The sequence below is a fragment of the Megascapheus bottae genome, chromosome 23, assembly GCF_031878675.1.
Source record: "Megascapheus bottae isolate mThoBot1 chromosome 23, mThoBot2.hap1, whole genome shotgun sequence".
NCBI lineage: Eukaryota > Metazoa > Chordata > Mammalia > Rodentia > Geomyidae > Megascapheus > Megascapheus bottae.
Genome location: NC_143531.1, coordinates 22,819,698 through 22,834,573, shown reverse-complemented (window position 1 = coordinate 22,834,573; position 14,876 = coordinate 22,819,698). Strand labels below are relative to the sequence as shown.

Sequence of the window (14,876 nt, the reverse complement as noted above, 5' to 3'; positions counted from 1 at the left end):
TCTTGTACAACCTACTTCTGAGAACCGTAAAATCATACTTATTTCTATCCGAAGTTGCAACATTTATAAAGGTTTTTTTTTTCCCCTGTCCTGCAATGAAGGAGGGCAAAGACTACAGTCTAGGCAGGTGTGTTAACTGGTAAATATTAAAATGGTTACTTCTGAATATTTTCAGTCTTTTCAGTTGACAAAACATTTCCCTGAATTAGGTTATAACAATGAAGACTATGGTAAGAAGAATTCAAGACACTTTTGGAATTTAGGGAGAAAAAGCTAGTAGAGCTGTAATAACCTGTTATGCTTAGCTGCCAAATTCTGTTTCTGTTTTTGTAAAAATGCTTAACCTGCTACACCACCTGTGTGTGATTTCGTCCTTGTGGTTACTGACTGTGGGCATCATATGGTGATGTCATATGGTGACGACCACCTGAGTGTGGTGTTTACTTTAAAAGCTCAGATCCACTGAAGCTTGGGGCTGCTCTCTACCAGCCTGAAGGTGGAGAGCAGTCACTGCACAGCTATTAAAATGACTCCTAGCTCGGTTCACTGAGTGCCGGTGACTTTAATGCTGTGGGTTCAAGTCCCACCTGAGTGTCTGGGATACAACAGAACAAAATAAAATATGAAAAACAAATTTCATGCCACTTCTAAGTGGGAAGGGTCAGCGGTAAACATACGAGGTTACATTACAGGCAGGTGTATAAGGGCTGACACCACGTGCTCTAAATAACACGGACAGCATTGTAGGTGATCAGCGTGTTTTAACGACTGAGGGAAATGGGCTCCGGCCTATGGCTCTTACCTTCGCCTCAGCGTATGGAGGGACAGTGCCTCCTGGTGCAGCCTGACCCTACACACAGGAGTGGACTGCTCCACGCAACTCAGTGGCTTGAGAAATGAGGCAGAGAAAGAACTGTGAGAACTTGAGGTAGATGGAGCAGAAGATGCCCAGATGTCCCTTTCTGGGAGGTTCACTGACAGCTGTCACAAGTAACTTGTGAAAGCGTAATTCCTAAGCACAGAGACAGCATGTCCCATGATTCCCGTGTTAATCTTGCTTAGCTAAGTCACTGCTCTGTTTTTCCAAAATCAGTGGGAAAAAAATAGTCACAGTGGTTTCTTTCTCAACTAAAATTCCCTGGTATTTATATTTTTACTTCCCAAATTAGCAAAATTGTGCACAGTTATCTAATATACACTGAGCACCTACCAAGTGCCTAACTGCACAGTACTACTGGGGTTTGGGCTCACAGCCTCTAGCTTGCAGACTTACTCTTCCTCTGAGCCACACCTCTGGCAAGGTCTTCCTCTGTGCATACCTAAGAATAAGTAGACGTCAAGCTTGCCCTCAGCGCATTCCCTATCTAGTGAGGCAGACAGATTTAGGGTGAACAGCATGAACAGACACACAGCTCTGTAGTGTGATAGGTATTCTGTCACTGAAGGAAAGAACCAGGTGGGTCGGTGGAAAGGACAGGGTGGGACTGGGTGTCAAGGGAGATCTCTTCACCAGGGAGCTGCGTAAACAGCTACTTTGACAGGGTTTCATAACTGAATATTCTAACTGGATCCTCTACAACTTATATATTGGGCTCAGTCCTGGACAACACTATTTTCTTGAAGTTTCCTTACTCTGTTGTTGCTGTCTTCCTCAGTGATCCACAGATCACTGCTGTGAGAGCTGAGGCTTTTTCCAACCAAGTAAATCACAGCATACAAATACCTGCTGCTCTTTTTGGTAAATTATTTTCTGATAATCTCATAAGTGTTCCTCAACCTTTACTTTTTGTTTCCTTTAATACCAGCCCACCTCTCCACACACTAATATCAAATATTACACAAGCACTAGAATATCCCTTTTTTTGACAGAACAAATTTTCTAGTTAATGTTTTATTTGACAGCTGTGCTACAAATAAAAAAAAATTCCAGCTCAAGACTCTACACCACTGAATCTAAAATGTGGCCTGAAAATAATTCCGACTGCCAGGGGAAGGTTTATTGTTGCCTCTGCTGTTCTGCTTGTGTCCCGAAAACCTGATTTATGTTTCAAGAATTTCCTGTTACAACCCGCACTTCTTCCTCAACTCCCACCCTCAGCCTAATAAGAGAAGGATGGGCGGGGATTGGGAGCAAAAATATAATTGAATTCAACACGTGTGACGGCTTTGCCTTTATATACTAACTGATCACACAAAATTTTCCCATACTTTGCACGAGAATTAGGAAAAAACTGCAATATTCCTTAATGTCATAAGAATACAAATTCCTATGTGCCCTAAGTAAAATTAATTTTAAATAAAGCTCACACCTGGATTGAGGTACAAGACATTAAGATACTAAGTCTATTTTGAGTTTTGGGTGGGTTTTGTTTTTATTCCACAGGCTTGAAGCCAGTCCCACTGAATTGAAAATTCAAATAATACTGCTCTGCACAGAAATGTTTTACACATCCAGACAGATGTGTTCTTTTTACAGTCTAGTAGGCTTCTTTGGGAGGAAGGGGATGCGATGTAGTAGATGAAGTCTGATATAACACAGCAGGCCCACAAGGAATGTGGTGTTGAGATTTTAGCCCAAGGCTAGTGTGGCCACACCTATGTGAATCCCTAGAGATGTGGAGAGGCAGGCTTGAAGCCCAGGGTTGTCACCACTTGCTACATACGTGTCCACAAGGGATCTAAGTCAGTCCCATCACCTGACAAGTGGGACAAGGTAGGCATCTCTGTCTTATCTTGAGTCTGGGAGGCTGGATCATGAGTACCATGCACGTGAAGTGATTTTGTATATTCTTAGAAAGCTGAGTGAACATAGGGATGATTTCAATTATGAAACCGAGGGTAGAATAAATATTAATATTTAAGTCCTTTAAAGGAAAACATTTAGACTTGCTAACAAATGTTAAAACCCTCAAACTACCCAAATCAAAGGTTGATGTAATTTATGATTCCACAGTATGACCTTCTGGAAAAGGTGAAATGCAGTGTGGACTCCATGGGGGTTGTCAGGCTGAGGGTGTGGGAGACGGAGACTCGTGGAAAGCCTGGAGGGAACATGGGGTACATGGAGCTATGTGCACCTCAACCATGAGGTGTTTACTTAGTAATTCCATGTTATTTATGGCTATTCACTGGCAAAACTAACAGAGCTGTAAACTATAAAAATAATAAATTCTACTGTGTAAATTTAAATATAAAATTAAAAATGTATGAACACACAACATACACACTTGTGTGAGAGAGGATTTGAAGGGTTTTACCTGAAAGTCTGGAAAAAGGACAACCTGAGTCAGATCACACTAAGATTATTGTAACCATAAATGATATTTAAATTTGAATTTGATGGTTAAATCAGAGAAATATTAATTCAATAGGAAGTAAAGAAGTTTAGGAAAGTCTACCAATCCCCACTGCAGTTTAGATACTGGATTTTGAGGTTCAAAAATAATCCTTTTCACAGACTTAAGTATATATAAAGACCAGTCACTCAGAAAAGCTTGAATAATCATGCTTGTTTTTTTAAATTTTTCATGAATCTATACAATAAAGATAAAAATCACAGATTTTTCAATAGATCATAAATTTGAATAGATTATTTCACCAATTCATAAGATAAAAAACAGAATTATGCCTCAAAACAACCTCTAGCATGAATATCTTGTATTCAATTTATTTTCTCTGCTCTCTCTCAGCATGTTACAAAACTGTACACTTAAGACCAACTCCTTGACTATCCAATAAACTGCCAGCATACCCTTATCAATTGTTCATCTTACCATACTCACTAAGTGAGGAACAAGAGCTCATACACTTAATGAAGAGAATTAACAAGGCTGAATGGAGATTTAGTCAAGTACTTAACTGATTGAAAATTTCAATTATTTTCTCATACATACAACACTTAATCAAGATATATGTAGATCTTGTTTCCACAGAAGTATTTACAACCGGTGGTGCATGGTCAGCTCTAACTGGTAGAGTGTACACTTAGCAGGCCTGAGGCCCTGGTTTCATCCTCAAGGCCCCAAAACAAAACAAAAAATTACTTTTAGAGTATATATTGATTAGTGATAATGAGCTAACATCTCAATTTAATCACGTTAAATATTGGCATATATTTACATATATATTCACAAATTTATGCTTTAGCAGTTTCTAAAATAAATCGCATTATATTTCTTGATGTTTTCCAACTTCCAATATGCAAGATTTAGAATCATTCACTATGCTGTGTGTCCTACGCTAAGGCCGAGTTGAGCTTGGCTTGTCCTTTGGGAGGGAGATACATGAAAATGCATATATAACCATAATCTTTTATTACTTTAACAAAAGCTTCTGTAACGTATCAAATGAGTTGGCCATTTTGCTTCATGGTAGTGTAGCTTTCAGTAAGACTATTCAAAAGGGCAAAGAAATCTCTTAAAATAATATGAAAGTGGAAAATGTAACTTTCTGTGTACTCACTTGCCACATGATTATGCATTTACAAATATATATGGTAATTGTATACCAGGCTTTGCCTTAAAAAACAAATATTGTAAGCATGCCCAGGGGACAATACACTGAAGCTACCTTAGTAGACTATGTGAAAGGGGGAAACAATGTCCTGTTTCATAGATTTCAGATTTCTATAATCTCTGAAGGAATAACTTAAGAAATGATTCTAAGCCTGTCAATGCTACTAAGTCACAAACTTAGTTCACCAGCAAATACATTACCTGTGTCTGTGGAATAGACTCGAAAGCTCTTATCCCAGAAGCCACAGATGAGGATATAGCGGTTGTCTGAAGTGATCACAAAGCATTGCGAATGGACTTGGATGCTCTGGTCCAGAAGGTCTGTGATCTGCCTCCTGTGCATTCCCGTATTGCTGGCTGTGAGAATGGAGACAAGGAAAAAGAACGACTCTAAGCACACATGACCAAAGAAGGTCTATGGCTTGTCAAACAGGGAGCTGGGGGTGAGGAAACAGAGGAGGCACATTCTAAAACAGCTTTAACTTCAAGGATAAATAATATTTGCAAAAGCAAATAGGAAAACATGAAACTTCTGGAAGAATGTGGATGGCTAAATACAACATCACAATAAACCATTTTTGCTTGAAGGAAAGAAATAACAACATAGTGTATCTTAAAAAGAGCTTTCTAGCTCTTGGGCAGGGCCAAACTAGATTATAGCTTTTAGATCACATCTTAGTTTGGTTTGTGTTTCTGACAATCTTATTACATCTATTGTCATGAGAATGGATTCATATTGTGACAATCTATTGCCTTTAACACTTTGTCACAAGGAAGAGCCATTAAAATGAAATGTCATATATCTGAAGTATTGAAGCATTTTATATGACTTTGCCTTTAGCGAGTCTTTAATTTGACTAGATGGGGACTCCCTCTTCCCTGGATTACATCTGCAGTTGCATGTAAGCAAAAGGCTAGAATGACTATTTATTAAAGATTCTCGTAATTGAAAAAGTCAAAGCACAGCACACCGCCACTTCTTTGCTCCTTGTTTAAGCAATAAAACAAGACAGGCTGGCAGTGTGATTCAAGTGCTACACAGCTCCCAAGATGGGGTTTGTCACAAGGCACGAGGTCAGAGTGACACCATGCACATGGGAAAGTACCACATGAGCAACTGTTAGTAAGGAGGTTTTCACTGAGATGCTTGCTTTGCTATGAGGAAGCCAATCAGTGAGCTCTGCTCCTTATGATCTGTGGGTTAGCATTTTCCAATGCAAGTAACAGTATACTGGGAAAGAAGCTGGGACTGCATCTGAGATCAGACAAAACGAATTTGGAAATTTAATTACTAAGTTCTTTTCCTGTAGTTTCTAATTCTTGAGGAACAAAATGTGAATGAATCATAATATTAAAAAATACATTGTATTCAATACAACATATATACAACATTACTTATTGTGGTAGTTTAACAAAAGGCCCAAAAGAAAAACAAGGTATTCAAAATACTCTCCAGTGCTATGCTGAGAACCTCTGGGTTCAGAGGACTGAGAAAACACACCCGTCTTCATGGCAGAGACAACAGAGAAAATGGGTATGCAAACATGTAAACATGTGCACCAATGTGTGTGTGCAAACATGAGCATGTGAAACTCTATGGAAGTCTGCCAGAGTCTGGTGACACAGTGTAAGCATTTAAGATTTGTAGATAAGGGTTGGATAATTTGCTCTAGGGAAGGTTAATGGTAGCAACTAATAACAGTAGCATTCCAGTTGCAGATCACTTTTGCCTCTCCTTTCCCACAAAAGGAAATTGCTGGCAGATGAAAAGTGTTTATGGTTATAACAGAGCATTGCAGAGAGGCATTATCCAACAACTGTGAAGTTATGTGATTCACTGTTTATTTCCAAGAAACCTAGCAATTAAAAACAATGTATGTGGTATTTTTCTATACAGGTTACTGCTGTATTTTCATGCCATGTGGTAACTGGAAAGATGTTTTTCTCATCAGTATGTATATTTATATGATTCTTGATCTATGGCATAAATTCACTGGTCATTTTTTTTATCACCTTGAAGGAGGATCTCCTTAACACACCTAGGCATGCACAGTTTTGAATTGAACGATCACAAGTACTCATGTATTAATATAGTAAAAGTTTCAACAATCCATGTAGTATATACATACGTACCTACACTCTCCTTATCTATGTATCATATATATATATATATATATGTATGCCTCTGTCTGTCTGTCTATCTTAAAGGTAATAACTTTTATAGTACTTCATTGCTCTTTCTAGTAAGCATCTTCAGATTCAGTATTCAAAGTATTTTATTTAATGAAAATCAGGCCTATCTGACAAAAGAAGCGGTTTTCAAACTGAGGCATGCATACCACTACAGTATGCCTTCCCAAGGGTGCAGAGGCACAGATGGTTTTAATGGAATCAATTGCTAGTTCCTCAACTTTCATAGAATCTCTTGCCTGAGACTGATTTGCCTGAGAACTCTCTTGCGAGTTTTCCTTTTTTGTCTCCCATCTTGCATGCCCTTCTAGCCCCAGATAAAATAATGACCTATTTCCCTTCCATGCAGAATCTCCCTATGGCACTTTACCCAGGGGAGAGAAACCTCTTGGGAGGTAAATACAGAAAAAAAATTTTTTTTTAAGTTGTGATACTGAAGTAAAGTCCCAGGGATCATATGCCATAAGTAGATGCCTCTCAATAAACAGAATAAGGATCTAACCACAGTATCAAGGAACACAACATTGAAATTAAGTTTCAGTGAAGGTTAAAATGAGATAACTTAATAATAGACCATAAAAATAATTCTTAAAAGATCACTATGTATATTCTGCCACATAATCACAAAGAGTTCATAGACTCCTTTTCCATCTCTTTTCTTATGTGAATAATATTCGTTAGAGCTCCCATCTATAAAAACAAAATAATAGGGATAGATCTGTGGGTAAATCCTGTCTCACTTGCCCATGAATACCTGAGTTAATTGGGGGAGAATGCCACATCTGTCTCATTAAAGATGTATACTAATAAGCGCTGTTTTCTGTGTTTAATAAATGTTTATGAAATGTTATTGCTGAGCAGTGTAGCTCAGTGGTACAGCATGCACTGAGCACACATAAGGTCCTGAGCTGGATCCCTAGCATCATGTTAAAAATATTACAGTAAGCCAGGTGTTGGGGGTTCACACCTATAATCCTGGCTACCGGGGAGGCTGAGATCTAGGCCCATAGTTCAAAGCTAGCTCAGGCAAGAGACTCTTATCTCTAACTGCCACCAAAGACCCCAAAGTGGAACTATGGCTCAAGTAAAAGAGTACTAGCCTTGAGCGGATAAAGCTCAGGAACAACTCCATGCCCTGAGTTCAAACCCAGAATGGGAACAACAACAAAAACTTACAGGTACCAACTCCATTCTCCTTTCCCTCTCCATTTCTCCTTGGTGCCAGTCCTGGGGCTTGAACTCAGGACATGAGCATTGTCCCTGAGCTCTTTTGCTGAAGGGTAGCACTCTACTGTTTGAGCTTCAGCTCCATTTCTGACTTTTTGGGTAGTTTTTTGGCAATAAGAATTCCACAGTCTTTCCTGACCAGGGTGGCTTTGAACCATGATTCTTAAATCTCAGCCTCCTGAGTAACTGGGATTACTGGTGTCAAGCTTCTTCCTTCTTTTCTGATCAGTACTTTGATGTGAACTTGGCCTCGCACTTACTTGGCTTGCTTGCTCAGCTGGTGCTCTACCACTTGAATCATGCCTCTGATCTGGCTTTTTTACATGGTTATTTTAGAGATAGTCTCAAACTTTTTGCCAGATCTGGCCTGCTATCATAGTCCTTCTAATCTCAGCCTCTTGAGTAACTGAGATTACAGGTGGGAGCCATCAGTGCCCTGCCTGAGTTTTACTATTTTCTAACTTTTAAAACTACACAAGTAAGCCCTTTGTGTAGCATGATTTAGTATTGTAGGGTTTCACCTTAGAGTCCTGCATTTGCTAGGCACTGGGGACCATACACCTGCCCTCCCCGCTTTACTACTTTAAGTTATTTTTTAGGGATCCTAGACAGTGATCTTACTAGTTATGGTTCCCATGTAGCTGCAATGACAGGTGTGAGTAACCACTCCTAAATTATCTGTTGAGATGGGGTCTTACTATTTGCTGGAGCTGGCTTTGAAGTGAGAATAACCCTCTGGATCTCTACCTCCTGAGCAGCTGAGATTAGAAGTGTGAGCCATCATGCCTAACTTTATTTTTAATATGTGACAAAACAAAATGAGACTTAGTGACTTACTGGTGAAATAATAAGGTTATTTTTTGTTCATCCTGATATAATCTCTTTGTGAACGACAACCATCAACTCTCCACTGAGACAAACATTTTAAAGCTTTTTTTAAGGCTTATATACATCTAGACATCTTGGATCTTAAAATAATAAATCTGACAATTCTTATGCTTTCTATAAAAATGGTAACATTCTAACAAATTTATCTGCAGGAGAAACTGGGTAAATACAAGCCAAACATCTGTGCTGGCAGTCTATGGCCTCTGTGAGGCAATTTCTTGCTTTATCTTGAAAGTTAAAGACTAGCATTTTTGTATCAGGCCTGAACATTCTTAGTGATGCCACTTTTGAATTCTCCATACATAGGGATGAGAAATACCAAGCTGGAAATGTCAGCTAACCTACCCCAAAAGCACAACTGCAATTACAAATTCGAAGTCATCTGCTAGGGATGCTCTCACTCCATCCCCATGGCTCTTTCCCATCTCTTTGCTATTTTTCTCCCCCTGAACAAATTTAAGCTCCAATAGCAATTTATTGGGCTATAGGACCCTAGAAAAATGAATACAAATATCTTAACAGTAGCATTGTCTGGGCAATATATTTCAACTTGGAAACTACTCTGCAAGTGCACATTAATCCCCTCAGACGAACGGAGGGGTCCAGGAAGAAAGGATTGATCTCCTCTAATGATGAAACCCTGGCACTCAGGTTTTATTTTTCACAACACAGAGTACTAAGAACCCCACTGTTATTATGAAAATTTCCCTAGCAAAGGAGCTCCATCACATTACCCGTGCACCAATTCATCATAACGCGCCCTGCTTCTGCTCATCAACAAGTCTGAGTGATGAAAAGATCCAATATTATCCTGACAGTACTTCATGCGCATTCTCAATCACACATTATTACAGCATCCATATTAATTTTCAGTGACACGCGTCCTAGGCCTGTTCAAATTAGGCAAACCAACGAGGGGGAGTTGATGAAATACCAGCATAGCCACAGCTCATTGCATTCCAATTTGCATGCAAATGGTTTATCAGGAAAATTCCATTCCCAGCAACCAGCAAGTGAAAAACAACTGTAATCTACACTTCAGGGCCACCATACAGAGCTTAATGAATCGCAAAGAGAGAAGGAAGTGACAGACCTATGAGAGGATCGATTTCCACTGGCAGCTGGTATGGCTGGTCTTGTACAGCACCTTGATGAGCTGGAATTCACAAAAGATTTAAAAAAAGAGATTATTTTTCATATATTAAACTACATAAAAATATGTAAGTCAAGCCTTATGTAGGATTGTTTCTAACTCCCAAATCTCTCAATGTAGTCCTAAGAAATTGAAAGAATAAAAATCCAGGTGCTTTTATGGTTAGCTTATTAAACATTTATTTTAGATTAGTGCTGTCCTGAACATGTGCCATCAGTGGTGGCTCCGGTCCTAGGCCATAAGCTATAGCAGATGCTTGACTGGCAGACTCTGATTCTGCAACAAAACAAAATTAAGTGGTAAAGCGTGCTGAAAACAAAATGTGACAGCCATCTGCTGACTGTAGCAAATACCATTTTTTCGTTACTTCTTAAAAAGGCAGTTTTGAATGCTGCAGCACAAAGGATCCACAAAAAAACTATCAGTTTATGATGGAGAAAGGGAAAGCTCTAAGTCAGGGAACGTTTAACGTTTCATCCATCACTTAGAATCAATCAATGGAAAGTTTGAATAAAAATAAAGCAAGCTATCCGCAGATAAATGTTTTAGTTAAATGCATTTGGCTGAAATATTTTCTTAAAGATTGGATTGAGGGTTTTTAAAAAGTTGTATTAATATTTAATATTTCCATGGTTTCAATTTTAAAATACTTGGAAGGCAAATGAGTTAGAAAAATCAATCCGTACTATGAATAGTTTGCTCCATTCTCAAAATGGCTTTAAAAATTCAAAGATATTTATTTTTTAAGTGAAAAGATAGTTTAATGAGCTATTTCTGTGCAAAAGATAGACCACTTCAGATGGAGAAGAATAGTCCCTGGCTAGCTGTGCAACACTGGGAAATCATGAACATAAAATGAAGGGGCTAGAATATGATCTTTGGGCTTTTTAATTCTGTTAAGTTAAACTCTTTTCCCCAAATGACTTCGTTATCCACCCTGATCGGCATCTGTCTTTTACACATTTATTTTTATTTATTTATTTTTTTTGTGGGTCATGGGCCTTGAACTTTAGGCCTGGGCACTGTCCTGGAGCTCTTCAGCTCAAGGCTACAACCCTACCCCCTGAGCAAAGGCCCACTTCCCATTTTCTAGTAATTATCTGGAGATAAGAGTCTCACATTCTTTGGTACCCGGGCTAGCTTTGAACAACAAATCCTCAGATCTCAGCCTGAGTAGCTACGGTTACAGGCATGAGCCACAGTGCCTGGCTCTTTGACACATTTATATTACTTCATGGCTCATATTAAAAACGTAACAGATTCTAAGAATTGTTTCTGACAGTCCTTACTTTAGAAATGTTGTCACATTTCCCCCAGTTAGTAATACCAACTTCTGGAGGATGTTTGGAAGACCATTAATACTGACAAAACCCATGTAAATAAAATTTTTGTCACTAAAAGTTGTAAACATGTAGGAAAGTGAAGAGGCTAATGTAGCAGTGATTCACTGCTATTGCTGAGGTCACAGGATGCCACTGGCATGACAGGGTGCAGCACAGCAGAGCCAGGACTAGAACACTGAGGGAAAGTTCTCTCTTTTTCTGAGAACCTGTGACTGCGGAAGCATTAAAACCCAGCTGCCAGTACAGAGGCTGGGGTCCTGCTCCAGTTTTTTTTATCTGAAAAATGGCCAGACAATAGGAAATGGCCAGTCACTGACCACTACAACCTATAGAAAAAAGAACACCATACGCTTCAACCTAAATAGAGAACTTTCAGCCTCCTCAAGTTGTCAAGCAGATGAGTGTATACATGAAAAACGGTTACAATGGTAGTAGAAATACCTAGAAAATGCACTGTAAACACTAACTGCTGTTATCTTATTTGAAAGAAGGTCTTCAAAGTCCTTTGAATGGAGGGGGAGGGGGATAAACTTGTTTTCTGGTTATTACTGTTGTTGTTTTTGCAGTGCTGGGAATCAAGCCCAGGCCTTTTTATATGCTCTGTCACTGAGCTGCATCCCCCAAACCAAGACTATTTCTTTTCATGCCAATCTGGGTTCCATAGCACTATAGAGCAAGACAAAAAAAAAAGAGCTTACAAAAATAAATCTATCTCTGAAAACATCCCTATAACAATGGTTTGGGGGCAAAGTCTGTAATCTCTTGAGTTTAAAATATTTTCTTATTTCATAAAAATATTTTTCTAGGTAATGGCCAAAAAGATCCAAGTCCCAAAACTCCAGCTCTAATGAAAGGCAGTAAGTCACAAAGGAGAGGTCATAAAATCTGTGTCAGAAAAATGGTTCAAACTGGTGTTCATCTGTGCTATTCCACAAAACAGGTACCCCAGGCTCAGTGTAACACAGGTGAAGATGTGGGGCTGTCATAGATAAGCCCCAACCTCTTCCAACTGCAGCTCAACACGGCTATTTGGTATTTAGTGGAGTTACACAAGGCACAAACATTTGGGCTGTGTAATGTAAGTAGCCCATGACCTATAGATACAGATATCATGGCCTACTTATGCCTACAGATGTGTGTAGTTCAGTTGTACAGGACTTGCCAAAAATGTGTAAAAACCTAGTTTCAGGGATGGGGATTTCACTCGGTGGAAGAGCACTTGCCTGACAAATGCAAGGCCCTCAGTTTGGTCCTCAGCTTTGATAAAACCAAAAAAATACAACAAAACAGCTAAAGAGAACTTAGGTTCATCCCAGCACTGCAAAAGGGAAAGAAAAGAGCAAGTTTCTCACAATCCAAGGTGTTCATGGTCCTATAATAAGCCGAATGAATGAATAAAAAAATGGGGATTATCTAATCAATTCATACAAGCTAAGAGTCTCATAGTAAGTTATTTCAGAAATAATACCAAAGTATAAGATAAATGCCTCAGGTGTGATTCTTATTAGCCTTTCAAACTTCACCATTTTGATTCAGACTGTAGATACAGAATTCAAAGCTTAGGTTTTGACACAACATATTCATGCAGATAGCGTGGTATCTTTCTGCAGTGTTCAGCAGCACTCACCCTATCTAATGGCATCCCTTTACTCACCAGGAAGGTTGTGCCACTTGTTCACCGCAAAGAGCCTATTAGCAGTGACTGTGATCACGGCAGGAGTTGCCAAACCAGGCTGGGTGTTGGCTGCTACGTGGGTGACAGGCGAGTTGGAGGGGAACTTTAGGACCATGATAACATCCTGCTGGGCCTGGTCGGTGAACATCAGTGGGCTCTGCAGGAGGAGATACTGTTGAGTGGGCAAGACAAGACCAAGGATGTAGGCAGGAGAAGACAAAGGCAGACAGAAAGTACGGGAAAAGAAGAGGAACATACCATTAGCACAGCCTGCAGGGTGAAGCACAATGTTTGGAAAGGCTAGCAGAAATATCAATTATGATTTGTTTGCATTTCACATGGAATTAGTTAAAAATTTTGGTGATTAAAGCAGAATACATGAACAGAAATATATATATGTATATGTATATATGGAGAGAGAAAAAGAGAGAGAATTTTTTCCTGCTCACTGCCATGAAATGCTAAAATAATGTTTTAATTTAGAATTTAAGTGGACAAAGTTCTGGGGACTACCTTAAATTGTTCCAGTGGCTATCATGGAATTATCTTTTAGTTGTAGTACAGAGAGAGGAACGATAGATAGATAGATAGATAGATAGATAGATAGATAGATAGATAGAATGAATATAGGCACAATAGGTGCCAAGCAAGCCAAGGTAATTTCAAAAGACTGTCAAAAGTGGTCTTGAATCAGCAAGAAGACTTTGACAACTAAGTAAAAAGATAATTAAGCCAAATATATTTATAAACAATAGTCAGACAGCATGCATATATTATGGTAGAGAACTAATTTATGAATGTAATATACCAACTTAATTATAAAGGGGTTTCAAAGCAATGCATAATTAAGCGTACTTGTAAAAACAATATATTTATATAGTGTACCCAGTCATAAACGCTGCATATTGTAATGCAAATATCACTGCTTCCTGAGGTCCCCAGGATAAAGAGAAATACCTAGATGCCCTTCTCCTCTAGGTAAAAACATGAAAGCTCGATACTCTTGATTTGCGCTTTGAAAAGCAAAACATAATTGAAAATGTTAAATAAAATACTATCTATTCTAATAACCAGCAACAAAATAAATCTTGAAAACTACGAAGGATTTCAACATTCCCACAACTCATATGTCATCCTCCCTGACACCTATAACATCACTCTGATTTATTGATTTTATTTATAGTTGGTGGTAGTCTGCTATCATGTTATAATTGCACTGTACATTTCTAGCAGTCCTCTCCTACCACGTCTATTTTCTAATAGCTGATTAGTATCATTCAGAATTGAAGCACTTTGATGAAGCACTTCTGGCTGCTTTCCTGCTGCCATATTTCAAAACACCAGGTATATGTAAATGGGCAGGCACATACATTTAACACGTATTTATTCAGAACAGCTAATAAAAAATTAAACACATTTGCATTTTTATTATCAGTCCTTTTAAAAAAGTTATTAAGAGTACTTAGAAAAACATATTGCGCTAAGAATTCCTATTTGCACTCTTTGCATAAAGGTGTAAATAAAGGCAACTAATAAGCTACCCAGACACCCTTCTGAGCAAGTGGCTAAAAGCCAATCAATATTATGAGTTAATCCTCCCTGGATGCTCATTCAATTAAAGGTGTCAGTAATGCCTCATCTGATGTGGCCTCAATTAAATCCAACTATCTGATGGTGTGAAAACACAGGGGGATACAGCAACAGCAGCAAAACCAGACAAATAGGCAGCCTTCGTGTGCCTGCTAATTACTACACCTGGTGTATATTATGGCTCATGCACTTAACGCAGCACGAGGTGGCTTTAATTTCTGCTATATTCGTGTGTGTGTGTGTGTGTGTGTGAGAGAGAGAGAGAGAGAGAGAGAGAGAGAGAGAGAGAGAGAGAG

General features: G+C 38.8%; 1 protein-coding gene across 1 annotated transcript in view; it reads right to left on the bottom strand.

Annotated features, from left to right (window-relative positions):
- Lrba (LPS responsive beige-like anchor protein) overlaps positions 1-14,876 on the bottom strand; it is a 400,347-nt gene that overhangs the window by 23,576 nt on the left and 361,895 nt on the right. The window contains exons 50-52 of the mRNA XM_090356865.1: positions 12,970-13,147; positions 9,913-9,975; positions 4,716-4,871 (exon numbers count right to left, since the gene is read on the bottom strand). Of these exons, the coding sequence (XP_090212991.1) occupies positions 4,716-4,871; positions 9,913-9,975; positions 12,970-13,147 (397 nt within the window). The remainder of the gene's footprint in view (positions 1-4,715; positions 4,872-9,912; positions 9,976-12,969; positions 13,148-14,876) is intronic.